This window comes from Parasteatoda tepidariorum, chromosome 1 (assembly GCF_043381705.1).
Source record: "Parasteatoda tepidariorum isolate YZ-2023 chromosome 1, CAS_Ptep_4.0, whole genome shotgun sequence".
NCBI classification, from domain to species: domain Eukaryota; kingdom Metazoa; phylum Arthropoda; class Arachnida; order Araneae; family Theridiidae; genus Parasteatoda; species Parasteatoda tepidariorum.
Window position 1 is genome coordinate 107,713,410 of NC_092204.1, and position 16,093 is coordinate 107,729,502.

The 16,093-nt window shown below is 29.0% G+C and overlaps 1 protein-coding gene across 2 annotated transcripts; it reads left to right on the plus strand.

The window, feature by feature from the left end:
* Nucleotides 1–6: 6 nt before the first annotated feature.
* Nucleotides 7–15,175, plus strand: LOC107439471 (uncharacterized). Of its 2 annotated transcripts, XM_043041290.2 has the most exons (7): nucleotides 7–169; nucleotides 6,044–6,231; nucleotides 6,917–7,039; nucleotides 8,484–8,592; nucleotides 10,224–10,450; nucleotides 12,359–12,518; nucleotides 14,610–15,175. In XM_043041290.2, exons 1-7 carry the CDS (start codon nucleotides 103–105, stop codon nucleotides 14,675–14,677), a joined length of 942 nt encoding a protein of 313 aa, XP_042897224.2. In that variant the 5' UTR covers nucleotides 7–102; the 3' UTR covers nucleotides 14,678–15,175. The 2 variants fall into 2 exon arrangements, with proteins under 2 accessions (XP_042897224.2, XP_042897225.2); XM_043041291.2 differs by lacking the exon at nucleotides 6,917–7,039.
* Nucleotides 15,176–16,093: the final 918 nt, after the last annotated feature.

Here is a 16,093-nt window from a genome sequence, read left to right on the forward strand (position 1 = left end):
ATTTTTATATCAAAGAAAAAGAAAGTAACTCAAAATATTTATTATTAAGAGAAGGAGGGGGATCTTTGCAGAAATGTGCACATTTTGAAACCCATCTTTGAAATGGAAAATACAGAAAGCAGTTTAAAAGATACTTATTTTGTTAGATTAAACAAAAAACTATTATTAAGTAAGTGTAGTTATACTTTAGTAAAATGTACAAGCATTCTTGTCCATGTCTCAAATTAAAAAAAAAAATTAAAAATTTTAAACAAAACTAAGGTGATCATTATTTATCCCAGAAACAGAGTGATCGTGAATTATCCCGGGTCACCCTATGTCTAATTTTGATTTATCATAATGTTGATTTCTTTGTTAGGAATTTCTTATATGCATTTTGTATTGAAAAATGCATAGTTCAATTAAGACTTCATCCCATTTTAAAAGGAATATAGTGTTTTGAATTAAATATGAAATATATTTAAAAAGAAACAAAAAACAGGGGAGATTTCCATACCATGATCTGTGGCAGAGTAATCGCCAAGTCTTGGAAACTTCCGGGTAGTGGCCTGCGAGAAACTAAGAAAAACATCTCGGAAAGGGACCAACTCGAAAGGTATAACTTGTAGCCTCTACATGCAAACATCTGCATGTTTATTTCAAAAAAATTTGCAAGTTTAAAATCTATTCCGCACCTTGACAATTGTAGTTGGCGCTGCAGATCACGCTACGGAAATATCCCTAAAAACATTTTGTGGTGCTTTTGATTACTTTTTAAAACTTTTATTGAAGTGTAATCTCATTAATTTTGAGTCAAATAGATTTTCTCTTTTTTTAAAAAAAAGAAAAAAATTCTTTTATTTTTCGGAATTTACACTGTTATTGGTACGTTCTGCAAGAACTAAGGAACTGGTTACTAGAAAACTGATATATCTTAAACTGGTAAGTTCCAAGGAGTAGTCAGGGAATTTGAGTCAATGAGAAGGAAGAGGCGTTGACGTCATGATCAGAGAAAAACTGGCCCTCTATGCCAGAAACGTTATCTTCCTTCCACGGCAAGCAAACAAAACTCGTCGCCAACTTGCCATAGTTATGTTAATCCCCCCAATTTTTTAAAAATTTTTAATTTTTTTCTTATTGGTATCTGTGTCTACTGAAATTGCCAAATGCCAAATGAATCTGCTTGATTGTTGTATTTGAAAGAAAGTTTAAAATGATATTAAGTGACTTGCTATGAAGTTTTGTCTTTCGAATTTACTGTGATATTTTTTCAGTTTCTCAAAAACTTTGTGATTATTTTCGATACGGAAATCTTTCACATATATAAGTTGTTCGAGAGACTCAGTAATTGTGTTAATGATTATTACTGCAATATGATTTTAACGGGAGTACAAATTAGTTTGGTCTGTTTTCAAAAGATGACTCTGGCTGTTATGAATGTTTCATAGTAACAGCTGGTTTTGGCGGTTTCAGATAGGTTAGACATCTGTCAATAATATTCAGTTTATATCGCTTTGAGCTTCATACAAAAACCCTGTTTTTTACTTTGTTGAATGTGTCAAATTTTGTGGTAACTAAGCAGCATTTGCGGGAGGTTTTATGTTTCTGCTTTAATTGGAAGAAAAGTGCAGCTGAAGCACATCGAATGCTTGTAGAACTTTATGGTGACAATGCTCCAACGGATAAATCATGTAGGGAATGGTTTTGACGTTTCAAGAATGGTGATTTCAGCGTTGAAGACAAACCTAACTCTGGACAGCCAAAAAAATTTGAAGACAAAGAATTAAAGGCATTACTCGAAGAAGATCAGAGTAGAATCAGGGGTCTGTCCAGACATTTTGTAAAAGGTCCGTTTTTCGTGAAATTGTGAAATAATTACTCACATTCTTTCAACCAGGGTCCGCTTTTATGAATTTGTACAAATAGGGTCCGTTATTGCAAAAAAAAACTTTTTCAAGGAGTTTTTAAATTGTAAAGACATACAAGATTATGCTCAACACTGTAAAATTATAATTAAAAAAATTAAATTTTAAAAAATAAACAACAATTGCTGCTTCTAAATTAGAGATGCAACATACAAATATTTGGTATTTAGCCTATACTGCTGAACGCAGAATATTAATTTCGGACGAATAATGGAAGAATCGTCTGCCGAAGACAAAACTTAATTCGTTTACATCCATCTTTCTTGTTTTCTGCCCTGGAAAGGGTTTATTCGATTAACAAAATAATAATGAAGATAAACAAATTTGTGAAGGGTCCGATTAAAAGAAAAATCATTTTGTGAAGGGTCCGTTTTTAAGTTAAAATATTTTGTGAAGGGTCCGTTTTTATGAAAAGATATTTTGTGAAGGGTCCGTTAACGGACCCAAATTTCTTCTAAACAGACCCTTGAGAACACAAGAAGAGCTTGCAGAATCATTGGGAGTTATGCAACAAGCCGTTTTCGTATGATGTCACAACCATGGGTTTGATTCACAAGCAAGGCAATTGGGTGCCTTATGAACTGAAACTGAGAGATGTTGAAAGGCAATTTGTCGCTTGCGAGCAGCTGATTCAAAGGCAACAAAGAAAGTGATTTTTTACATCAGATTGTGACTGGGGATGAAAAATGGATATTCTATGACAACTCCAAGAAGAAAAAATACTAAGCTATGCCGATCAACCGTTGCCATTGACCTCAACATCAACACCAAAGCCGAATATTCATGGTTCGAAGATCATGCTGTATATCTGGTGGGACCAAAAGGGTGTTGTATACTATGAGCTGCTACAACCAGTACCGTCTTTACGCATGGGCACACCCGGGCAGTGTCCGAGGGCCCTTAAGCACTAAGGGCCCTTGAGAATCTTGCTTTTTATAAATTGTATTTAAAAAAAGCCAAGAATAAACAAAATTGTCGGATATATTTTTAAAAATAAATATATTCTACGGTTGGTTGGTTGTTGTTAATTTACGTCGCACTAGAGCTGCACAATGGGCTATTGGCGACGGTCTGGGAAACATCCCGGAGGATGATCCGAAGACATGCCAACACAATTTTGATCCTCTACAGAAGGGATTTATTCTATGGTATAAAGTGTGCATTTTGTTTTTCTTTCTGCAAACAGTGATTGATTATCATGCAAAAAACAATAATTTTAATAGTTTATCACCAGGGAAACTAAAAAAGTCTACCGAAATCTATTTTTCTACGTTCCAATGAAGTTTTTATGTGGATTCAGTTTTTTGAGGAATCAAAATGTATTTAAATTTGTTCAAATTATTGCATATGTTAAAAATGCTTTATTTTGTGTATGTGAAGTTTTTGTTAGTTCGATTTTAAGCAGTATGACCTGTTATAAGGGCCCGAAACATTTTTGTGCCCGAGGGCCCTGCATGCTATTAAGACGGCCCTGGCTACAACCTGGCGATTCCAAAACGGGCAATTGGTATAGGCTACAATTATTTGTTTGAGCCGTGCATTACGAGAAAAAGGGCCGGAATACGCATGACAAAGTTATTTTTCTGCATGATAACGCTCGGCCTCATGTCGCAAAACTCGTGAAAAATTATTTGGAAACTCTCCAGTGGGATATTTTACCGTACCCGCCGGACATGGCTTCTTCTGATTACTGGTTGTTCCAATGGATGCAGCACGATTTGACAGGTCACTGGTTCACTTCTTTTGCTGAAATCGAAAATTGACTCCTAACTTGGATCGCCTCAAAAGACAAATTTTTTAAAAATGGAATTCGAAAATTGCCTGAAAGGTGGGAAAAAGTTGGAGCCAGCGATGGACAATACTTTGATTAATCTGTTCATTAATTTTGTTCTGAAATAAATGCATTTTTGACTACAAGAAAAATGGACCGAACTAATTTATACTCGCAATACAATAAAGGAATTTTTTATAGGGAAAAATTTGGTTTTACCTAATATTTTTCGTATTTTCTCATGCAAGTCTCAAAGATTTATAAATAAGAACATAAAAATATGAACAAAAGGGAAAATTTCTACTTTGAATCTTTTACCAAAATGGATGCTAAATTTTGAAGCAAACTGGTTAATGTCACACAAACTAAATACTAAAAACAGCAGACCTTGGCCCTTCATGGGCTGTTGCTCCACTGAGTTTTATTGTTTAGGTAAATTTCTCGATAACTTATGATTCACAAGAGTGTCGGGGGCAGATTTCCGTATTGTAATCTGTGGCAGGATAATCGTCAAGTCTTGGCTGCTGCAAAGCCACTCTTGGGCAAACCTCTACATGTTTTCTTTTAAAGAAATTATCCCCTTTCAAATTCAGTTTGGCGCCTTAGTGATTGTAGTTGGCATGTCAGATCATGATATTGAAATATCCCCGGCGCCTGGATGGAAGGTCTTTGAAGGTTGTGACCTTATTCGAATAAATCTGGCTGGCCATTCGGCAAATTTATGCAATCTCATTTTTTCTTAATCTTTTTTTTTATAAAACTCAAATAAAATTAGTAAATATTACACATTTAATTGCATTTTTTAAAAAAAAAATTGCGATGGAAAAAAAGTATGCTTAGTTATCTATAGTTTCAAGTATCAATTTAACAATTATCTCATTTTTATTTCTTTTCCTTGCTCTTTAAAGTATCATTTGCAAAAGAATAAATGAAGAAGTATGACAGTTATTTTGTAAATGCAGTTCAGTAATGATTAAGTTGAGAGTTATATGAAGCTGAAAAATAGTTATCAATTGCTAACGTTTAATTTTAAAATACAAATAAATTTCTACAATGAAAAGACTGTCAAAGCAATACATATTGAATGTTTAGTCGTGAAAGTATTTTTGATTGTGATTATCAAAGAAAGCATACCACTATGACATTTGCATGCTTATTGAAATGGAGGAATCTTCAATTTCTTTATCTGCTGTGAGAAAAAATTGAAGGAGCAAACTATTTTAAAGATAAACATTTTTATTTTGTTCTCCTATTTAATATTTAATCTCCTATTTAATTTATTGACTGGAAAAATTAGCAATAAAGCCAAGTTTAATTTCTCTATGTCTGCATTAATGTTGTTCATTTTTTTAATTAAACAAATAAATGTATTTTAAATAAGTTTTAATTAATTTACAATTAGTTATTTATTAATTTCTTTAACTTTTTTGACAACTGAAATTTATGTTTTAGTTTAAATTAACGGTTCCCAAAGTATCCTTTTTTTATTCTTTATATAACAGCATTAGCCAGTTATGCAATTATTCACTATTTCATGCGGTTTAGTACTGTTTCAAGCATAGTCATTTTAAAATTGTCATATTTCAGATCAGGGTAAAAAGGGTTGTTGGTTTGTCCTGTTTTAGGTAGCGTGTCTTCAGATTATCATGAATGTTTTTTATGGTATTACTGGGCAATACCACTTAATCTTAAAAAGCATCTATGTAAGGAATGCTGGGATATGTATACTATGCACATATAATACCAGATATTTCGTTTTGAATCCTGATTGAACCTAAGTACACTGCTTAGTTTCATATATATATATATATATATGCGGTAGCGCTTCGCGATGTCGTGTCACAGGTCACTGGTTTGATCCTCGGGCCGGGCAAGGTCGACTCAGCCTTTCATTCCTTCAATAGGTCGATAAATGAGTACCAAGCATGCTTGGGAACTAAACACTGGGGGCTCCGCGTTCGGCTGACCACCTGACCGGAACATCTGCTCCTGCACCCCAGAGCCCAAGGTCAAGAAAACTGAGATGGGCACATTAGGCCTTGGCCCTCTATGGGCTGTCACGCCACTGAGTTTATTTTTTTTTATATATATATAGTGGCTTATGCATAGGTGGCTATGAATTGTTCCCTTTCCTCTTTATATGACGTTTCTTTCATGTTACCAAAATCTTGTGACCAATTTTTAGCTGGAACTTATACAGAAATTTTTCCCTAATATTTTTATCTAGATTATTTTTTTTAAAACTCTTTACATGTTTAGCTAGTCGGAAATTTTTTTTGGCAATAAAGTACTTTTGACTATGGATGAAATGCATGTGTCAATATATATGTCCTTAAATTCTAAACACATTGATTTCTCTTTATTATAGTTATCTTTGCTGTACTCATTTCTAGTTGTATTGTTACATCTAGTTTTGTACTGAGAAGGATAATGTGCAGCATTCTATTATGGAGGAAAAAACAAGCATCAGTGTCAAAGATTTTTGATAGATTCTTCATTCTAACGATTATTCTGTCCATTGCGTTCTATTCCCTTCTGTTTCTTTTCAATCAAGAGGTATTAAATTTTCTAATTTATTTTTAATTTGTAAAATTGAAATGTACCTAATAATTTTATCACTCATTGTATGTTGAGTTTTAGGTTATTTGAATATATTTTGAATATATATCTATTTAAGCTTAGCCTATTGGTTGTGAAATGAATTTGGAACATGGCCGTTCTATGTGAGATATTATAAAAGTTTCTTAAAAAGCAAAAATTAAACTTAAAAAATTGATTTTTTTTCTTTTTATTTCTGTTTAACGTATAGCTAAATATGTGAACTAAATATTGTAAACTGTGAAAAGGAAACTTATTAAGCCATAACATTTTAAAATTTATTGCATGCAGTGTTTAACACATAACCAAATATGTTTAACTCATAACCAACTAAAACTTACATAAATAGGATGCAAGTAGCAAATTTCTTTGAAACTATTCTGGAAAATTATCTTTAGGAAAATAGGTTTCTTGACCTGGAAGTAATAATTTTTAAAAAAAGCAGTTAAGTTACAGTTTTAAACTTCCAATAGGAATTTTAAATTTAGATGAAATAATTAAAATGGTTTAAATTAAAATTGAATTTTTCTAATTAAAAAAAAAATCAAAAAATTATTCTAATTAAATGAAAAATTCAGTTTAAAATGAAAGCAATAATGTTTGATGATTAATTTTTTGTTCTTTTTTTTGTTTTGTTCTGTAGTCAAATATGGTAGATGAAAATTTCTTTGATGAGATCCAAGAAAATGGTTGGGTGGAAATATTAGTCAACAATCCTGTTTCAGCATGTTTTTTCCTTGGATGTGTGATAGCTATTATTTATTGTGTATGTTGAATTTCATTTTGCATTAACTTTATTACATATCTTAAAAAATCTTTGGAGTGATTATCCTCTTCTATCAAATATGATTGTCACTAACCTATGCCTATTCTTTATTTAGTTTGAATGGTATTATAAAATCTGAAATGATTGGTTTTCATTGCTGACTTATTTTTAATAATTTTATTTTCTTTCATTCTATTATGTTATGATGGTAGTTTTTTTTTTTTTTTAATGAAGAAAACTCACCTACAAGTTTTACTGAGGCACTAGTCAGTAATCCTGCTGCTCCAGTAGTTTTGGAGTGGTTCCAACATTAGAGCACATTACTTTCTCCATATTGTTATTCATTTGCCTGTTTTTCAACTTGCACAAATAAATATCATTAATATCATTTATATCAGTTGAAATCAAAGTTATGAGGCTTAAATGTCATACAATTAATTTTCATTATTACTTACATGACAATAACTGTTCCCTAACCATACTTATAACAACTGTCCAGGAGTATAACAAATATAACTGTTTATAATCAGCTTGTCTACATTTTCTATCAGACACAATTATGAAATTATAATTCAATAGGAATTCAACTTAGTGATTTCAGTAATCAAATCTAAAATGACATATAATTTTACGAAAACGATTTCACAAAACCAAGAAATTTTTTCAACACGGTAGACCCTAATTTATTTTCATCTTCATAATGTTTACAATTTTGCAAAATCAGAAACAGACATAAATTTGAAGCCAACTAAAAAATGAACGTTTTTCTTATGAGAGTCAAGATGATGACCTCTTTTGGCCGTGTTAGGTATTTTTATAAATTATTTGTTTTAATAACCAACAGAAAGGCATAAAATTATGATGTAGTGAAAATTTGGAAAAGTAAAGAAATATGAGCCTAAAAGATGACGTGTATCTTCAAAAACATAAGAAATGGCCAAAAATGATCAAAATTACTCCAGAGGTGCTTCTAGTGTTAAATAATTGTGTCCAAAATAATTTTTAAAAGTTGGTGGTTAATACTGTATTATCACAAATTTGCTAAAGGAACTTTTATTTATTTTTATGGAAACAAAAAAATTTTCTTTGTTCAGTGTTCTGATATAGTTGCGTGAATAAGTTGTGAATAGTTGTTATAGCAGTTGTTATATAGAAGTTATGTGAAGCAGTTGTGATAAAGTTGTATGATAAGTGTAAATTTCTTATCAATATTCATACTCTTTAAATAAACAGATGAGTAAAACTAACGATATACACTTTCCCAACAACTTCTCAACTAATAATTCCTTTTGTATGGAATCAAAATTATTCTCTTTGTTCAGTATTCTGTTACAGTTCAAGTGTAAAGTTTTTTTATTATTGTTTATGTACTTGAAATGAAAGATGACTGAAGCTAAAAATTACCAATTTTAATTAAAAAGGAAATGTGTTTTGTTTGTTTCAGATTGATAGCTGTGATACTTACTTAGTTCATTCTCAGTCAGAAAATATAAATATTGGAGTAATGTGGGCTTACTCAGCTTTCAATGCATATTTTCAAGTGCTGTTTAGAGGTATGAAATAACTTGCCTTCTAATGTTTATTGGGTTCACAAAGTTACCTCTAAATTAAAAAAAAAAGAAAAGAAATATAAGTAAGCAAGACTCCCTAATTAAGATATGCAAACGGTCATGATTCGACCTTTGGAACCAGCCTTTTATACATTTAATATTATTATACGTTTTTTTGTTAATATTTTATGCAATTTTTTTTTAATATAAAGTTTTTAATTTGACATCATAGTTATGTTTTACACATTACTTTCTCACTTAAAGCTGTTTATAAATTTAGTTATAATCAGTATAAATTGTGTTTATCAATGAAAATTGTGTGTGTTAAGATCATTGAAAGTTTTAGCTATTCATGACTGATTAAAAGTCAATTTTGAAAAAATGATTTTTGTCATATTAATGTACAAAATTATACAAAAACGTTTTATCCATATTGTACTTTGATATTTTAGAAGATCGCTTCATGAATTTCAACCTCATAAAGATGGCATATTTTGAATTTCATGTAATAAATCTAGGTTGTTTTCTAAAAACTATATATCTGAAATGCCCACTCATTCTTCCTAAATTTAGATTTTACTGTTTTGCATGCTTAATTTGAGTCAATTTCATTGTAAATTCACATGGCTTTGTCGATTGCCTCTCTGTCAGTGCTGCTATGGATTTCAACATGATTTTTAAAATCCTAATTTTTTAAATATAATATGAATGATGACAACTTTGTTGTTTATGCATATGATTTTAAAAACTTTTGATAACCATCTGCTATGTCCACATGCTAGCGGGAACCTTACTAATTCTTATCAGAAAAAGTAATCAAAGTATGTTTGCCTCAAATATAGTATTGAAAGTGATTTAGAGCTCATTTCACTTTCAAAATTTGATTTGCCTGTTCTGAAAGGTTTTATTTTACTATACAAAACTATATAACTTATTTTACTATACCTTGTTGTATTTTAGGACTAATAAAAAGATGTTTTTATTTTTTTAATAAATAAAATATTTTTTCCTGATTATGCTTTTTAATATTCTTTTTTTTTTGTCATTTCTCAAAGCTCATAAAAATTTATGGAGATAACTTTTTGTTCTTATAACTGCCATCAATAATTTTATTTTTTATTTTCTAAGATGTTGCTTACAGCACCATTTTGCATTATTTGATACTATTTCATGGTTGCCAACTCTTCCAATTTATTAGGGAGGCTCTCTAATTTTTGTTGTTGAGGCTCTCTAATTGAGGCTCTGAAAATTTACTTTTTTCCTATTTTTTTTTACCAAAACGTTATTCTAAAATTTTTTACAGTTTCTTTTAATTACAAAGTGTTTTTATTTATTCTGTTTTGTTATGACAGTTAAGAATATTATTTTGGTCTATTTCTACATTAAAAAAAAAAATATAATTTATATAAAAAAAAAATTAAACTCTTAACTTCTTAGGTTTTCTTTCAACCTTACAACGTCTGAGAAAATACGTCAGAGTTGATAAAAAATTATATTTTGTCATAAATATTTTATGTATAATTTTTATTTTTCAATATCGAAAATGTAATAATTTTTCGAAACTGAACATCTTTAATTAAAATGTATTGATTGTTTTAATAGTGAACTTTTTAATTTTTTTCTTTACGTTCTAGAATGGTCTGAGTACACTAGGAAATATTTGCAATCTGGCAATCAATTGGATTGCATGAAATTGATTCTAATTTGCCCTCTTTCATGCAATATTGATAGTGCATTACATGAAAGATATGACAGAATATTTGAACAAGGTTATCTTACTGATGACATTGAGAATGATCAAGGGGCAAATATTAACAGGTTGTACAAAATACCTGTTTACAGAGTTGGAAATGAAAAAAATGTAATTATTTTTTTGGAATATTATATTTCAATTATTGTATTGTCACAATATATTTTTTAAAATATTATTTACAACTAAGCATGAAATTAAATACAAAATAAAAATAGAGAATTTAAATATTTTATTTTAAAGTTTTGTATTCATTTTTATTTTATTGACGTGTTGTGTGCTATTGATGTGATGTATGCTAAAAAGCAAGACACATTGGACAAACACTAGAGGATATCAGCATGAACATTAAAAATAGAACTTTTTCACTAGTTTTTGATTAGTAGGGAAAGCAATATGGTACATCATTCTGACAAAAAAAAAAAAGGAATATTTGCCTTTTATTACTATTCTTCATTGTATTTTCCATTTTCATTATTGTGGAATTTCACCATTTTCACCATTGTGTGTTTAATTGTGGAATCGACTCGGTAACTACGGAACTTTGATAATTCTATTAATTTAAGTAAGAAGGTATCTAAAATCCAGAAATTTTGGAAATCTGAACCTTACAACCCCCCGAGCATTTCAGATTTTCGAAGTCGTACTATATATGCTATGAATAGGATGATCTGTTAAGTGAAACTTAAATTTTCGCGTGTATTGCTTTTGAACCAAGCTGCAATGAAAGTTGTGGGTGGCACTTATACACTTATAAGCATTTGAATTTTTTTTCCAAAATCATACTCTTAATATAAGAAAATTAATCTGATCTATAATATCTATTAATCTATATGTAATCTATATGTAATCCAAATAACACCATTATAACACAATCAAACTTTTATATAACAATAAAAAGACTTTCTGACAACAAATTTTTTCATTTGATTGTAAGGGTTCCATTAAACAAGGGATTCCTCTTTTGAGTTCCACTTAACATTATTTGGTTACCATGTAATGAATTCATTTAGAGAATTGGAAACAACATATTTTTTCAAAGATTCTTTTATTATGTTTACAAAAACATTTTCCAATGTATCGGCAATAATTTGGCATGCAAAATCATTCTTTTGATAAAGAAGTTTTGTTTTTCAAATTTATTGAATATCCATCAGATTAAGAAAAAGTTATCAAAATACGAAACATCTTTATTTGAGAGTGAAAAAAAGAAAACTTTTGAAGAGGTTATTTTATTTAATCTATCAATTATCTCCTAAACAGTTGTAACACTCCTGAACAGTATCCAAAACAGTTGGAGAATAAAATTACGTTTTGCATAAAATTACGTTTTGCAAGACTTTTTTGTTTGGTAAAAAATTTGTGTTTTGGGAAATGTAAAAACAAATGTTGGTTTATATGCTGAATGCACTCAAAAGCTAAAACAGAGGATCCTCTTGTTGTAGACTTGTTTACCAAAAAATGATGGCATACCTTTATTAAATCTAAATCCTTTGTTATGATAAAAAATTACCCTTTTTTTATATTTTACTTTTAATGTTTGAAAGGTATTCTTGATATATTTTTATCTTATTTCTGCTGCTATAAAAAATGTGTATAATCTCAAGTTTTAAGGATTTTATTACAAAGATTCTTCTTATAACACAAACCTTGAAACCTGAGGCTGTGCCTTATGTAGAACTACTATTAAACACGACGATATATATCAGAAGCAGATCATCATTAATGCTTTAAAATATATTTTTAATAAGACTACTTTAAAACTGAAAAAATCTGCACCAAATTATTTATTATTTAAAGGAAAAAAAGCTAAAATTATCAGGAGCATAGAAATAAAATCCAACAAATTTTTCAATTTTCGTTTGATTTAGAGATTGTGAAGTTAATGCAGTGTATGGAGAATTGTGGTTTATAAAACTACATTAAATAGATTGTCTCCTGTATATTGTTCCCTCATGTTGTGTGAACTGGGGTATGGTATTAAAGTTTAATCCATAATTATGTTTTATATTATTTCAGTCTTTTTCTTTGATTGCTCAGTTTCCCAGTTCACTTGGTACATTATGGCAAGTGAAAGAATCCATGCCTTTGCATAAGTGGCTGTATCATAGAGATTCTTTCATTTCAACCCTCAAGAAGCTCTTGAAAGATTGTCCTTGTACAATATTAGAATATGATGGTAAGAACAATTTAAACTTTTAAGAATTGAAGAAATAATGTAACTTGTCTAATTATGTAAATCCTAATATGGATGACTACTTGTTAAAAAAACAAACAAACAAACTACTATTTTAAAAGCAACATGAATCAATGCTGACTGTTTATTAATTATTTAGAAATAAGTGTTTCAAGTTATTTGTTTTTATTTTATACTAAAGACTGTAGGTTTATTAACAATAAAATTTTTTATAAACAATCTTTTATTAAATTTGTATTTTTGTTTCATTTAATATTTTTTTAAAAAATTTCCATGGCTCAGACTTACAGGTAAAGAAAATTGCTATTCGCATAAAAAATTTATAATTGGCCATTAATAAATTTTTTTTTACAAATATTTCTTAGTACACTGGAAAAATCTTTCTTCTTTAGTAAATAGCAATCTTCTCAATAATGTTGGCTAATCTGGAAATTGATGATATGATTTATTTCATCTGGTTTTTGTAATGAAAAGGCTACTGTATTCGTGGTTATTTTAAAGAGCATCAACACCATTAATCTATAATTACTATTATAGGAAACAGATATTTTTTAAATAAACTTGAACAATGTGAATAAAGCAATTGCTGAATTGTGCTTTATTCACAATGTTTTGTTTCATTCATCAAGTACACTTTATTTTCATTTAGATATTTTTATTGCATTCTCTCTCTTTTTGAATCTTGTCCAATTATGTAGCTTCTTTTCTCTTCTAATACTGTATTCTAGTTGGCTTAAAAAAAGATTTTTATTCTGTTAAAGTGTGCAAAATTTATTTAATCACATTTTTTAAAGCTAAATACATACTTTAAGGAACATAGTAAATAACTAGTAATTGTTAACCCTTTGTTGTTACGTATAAGTTTAACTCTGTTTTGTTCAGTACGTGAACATTTATATGTTATTGTTAATTTAGATAAATCCTGTTATCTGTGATTATTACTTCTTATTTGCTAGAAAAAATGATTGTTCCATGGATATTTACAATTTTATGAAATAAATTGTTGTAAACTGTTATTATTTACAATAGCCAGTTTAATAAAATGTAATAAATTTGTCTTATTTTCGTTTAATCAATCAATTTAGATTGTTATTATTCATAAATATTTATTTCTGACTCCCATGCTAACTGGCTCCCATGATATTAAAAAAAAAGTAATCTGAAAAATTATATGAATTTTGCTTCGTTTTTATTGACTTGCTTTTTGTGTTTGAAATGATGGGAATCAAAATTTCGATCTCTTTCTGACTAGCTAGACTTGGTTTTTGACTGTAACTATGTGCTTAGTATTAATATAAATTGGAATTGTTTCCCGAATGCTGCAATAGAGTCATTTTACTATCAAACAGAATTTAGGGTCAATTGAAGTTTTGTCTACATACCAACTGCATAAAAATTTCCACTGGAATTTTATACTTGAAGCCAATACAATTGTTTTCTAAATGGTACAGGAAATATATTTTGCCCTCAATCGAAATTTGACAACTTTTCCTGAATATGCTAACAGACTAAAAACTGAAAATATTAATATATATATATTTTTTAAAAATAAACTGCAGTATCAAAGAGAGTAAAAAAAAAGAGAAAATAATTCTATTTTCATCAGATTGAAAACTAAAAATGTAGGGTGCATCGTTTTCACAATAACGTTTTTTTAAAAAAAGTAATCTACATAATGTTTTTTATTTTTGGTCTTCAAAAACTTAACAATTTTCTCCTTTTGAGTTCATTTTGATAACATAGTTTTTAAATTTTTTATTTTCTTGCATTGTTATATTAACCATTAATGTTAGTAATATGCAATATATGAACTAAAGTGTTTAAAATATTATACTATACTTAAAATTAATATGCAACTGTCTGATTATGCATTATAGCCTGTTACATACACTAATGAATTATCACACACCTATAAAAGTTTGAATCCTGTTGTATATATAAATATATATCTTTAAAGAGTCAGTTTTACTTTTTACAATTTCACTCTTACTTGAACTTGGTAAAATGATTAAGATAAAATTTAAATAAGTCTTAAATATGACATAATTTAATAAATCCTTGTTTTAATTTCAGATACAGTTGAATCTTCTCAAGAACCATTAGATAAATTTCTAATTCATAAGTTGAACTTAAGATGCTGATTTTAATTCATGGGATAAATAGCGTATAAGAATGCCACTGTTCTATTTAGCTGCTCCAAAGATATTTTTTTATGATTACTGTACAATTACTTTGTACTTAATGAAAAAGAACTTGAATTAACTTCAGTTAATGGCACACAAGAAACTAATAGATGTGGTAAAAAAACGCAAGAAAGGGATAACTTGAAGAGTAAAATTTGTATTACTTATGAGTAAAATATTATACAGTACAGAACCCGTTATCCGGAAGTCAGAAAACCGTAGAACCAAAATACCGGAACGAAATTCGATACATTTCCCCGCCATTTGTTAAAAAAAATGTTTTATTCCTCATAAGATTTTAGGATTTTTCTCTCTTTTTTGAAAGATGTTTACCTTACCATCATTTTGGAAATAATCATTAGTGTATTACTTCATCGTTTTTTCTTTTTTTTAAGATTATTTCCAAATATTTTTTTATTTTTTAGTTGGGTTTAACAATAAAAAAACGGCTTTTGTAGCGATNGAAAGATGTTAACTTACCATCATTTTGGAAATTATCATTAATGCATTAATTCATCGTTTTTTCCTTTTTTTAAGATTATTCCCAAATATTTTTTTATTTTTTAGTTGGGTTTAACAATAAAAAAACGGCTTTTGTAGCGATTCAGAAAACCGGAAAAATCAGTTATCCGGAATAGCGATGGTCCTGATCGTTACGGTTAATCGGTTCAGTACTGTACTTAGCTAATACATATAAGGGCTTGTTCTGAATAGTAGCCACAAATTAAACTCTTTGAGTTTGCCTCTACAGTGATGTTTTTTTAAGTTTTTCATGGACTCTAACTTGTCTACTATTTTAGTATGCAATCCAATATGTGATAAGCACTAAAAAATTTTATGGTTTTCCTTAACTGGTGTAACACATAGCATTAATAGTGTTCTTTGATTTTCTTTTCGCATTGAAAATAAAAGCCACTGTGTGGATTTTTTGTTTACAGTGACAAAAGAACTTAAATCAACAGTACGAACAACAGAAATTAAACATCAATGCGCTTGCTTTAAATTATTAGCAAAGTTTTATTTTCAAATTCTAACTCCATAGGCTGTTTTACTGAAAAAAAAATTATCTGGATTTTTTAACTTTACAATTTACTTAAAAGAAATGCAAAATTATAAGAACTTTTAAGAAATAGGTAATTTCGATTGCTAATTCAAGATTTTTCAACGTAGATAAAATGAATGAAAATCAGTGAATTATTTTAAATTTTTGCATATTTTTACGAACCCAAACAATACAGCAGCGTATTAATTACTCCGATAGTGAAAAATCAGATCTCAAACGCTTTTCGTTTTATCAAAATTGTGGCTGCTCTTGATATTGACATTTTGTACCATTTTCATAATTAGCTTACTGGATGCTGAATAAGGATCGAC

What these genes read in the sequence shown, in the direction of transcription:
- LOC107439471 (XM_043041290.2), top strand. Translation starts at nt 103, where the DNA reads ATGGAAAATACAGAAAGCAGTTTAAAAGATACTTATTTTGTTAGATTA. An exon ending in AAACAAAAAACTATTATTAA is followed by an intron (nt 170 to 6,043) that starts GTAAGTGTAGTT and finishes TCTTTATTATAG; the next exon opens with TTATCTTTGCTGTACTCATT. An exon ending in GAGTTGGAAATGAAAAAAAT is followed by an intron (nt 10,451 to 12,358) that starts GTAATTATTTTT and finishes ATATTATTTCAG; the next exon opens with TCTTTTTCTTTGATTGCTCA.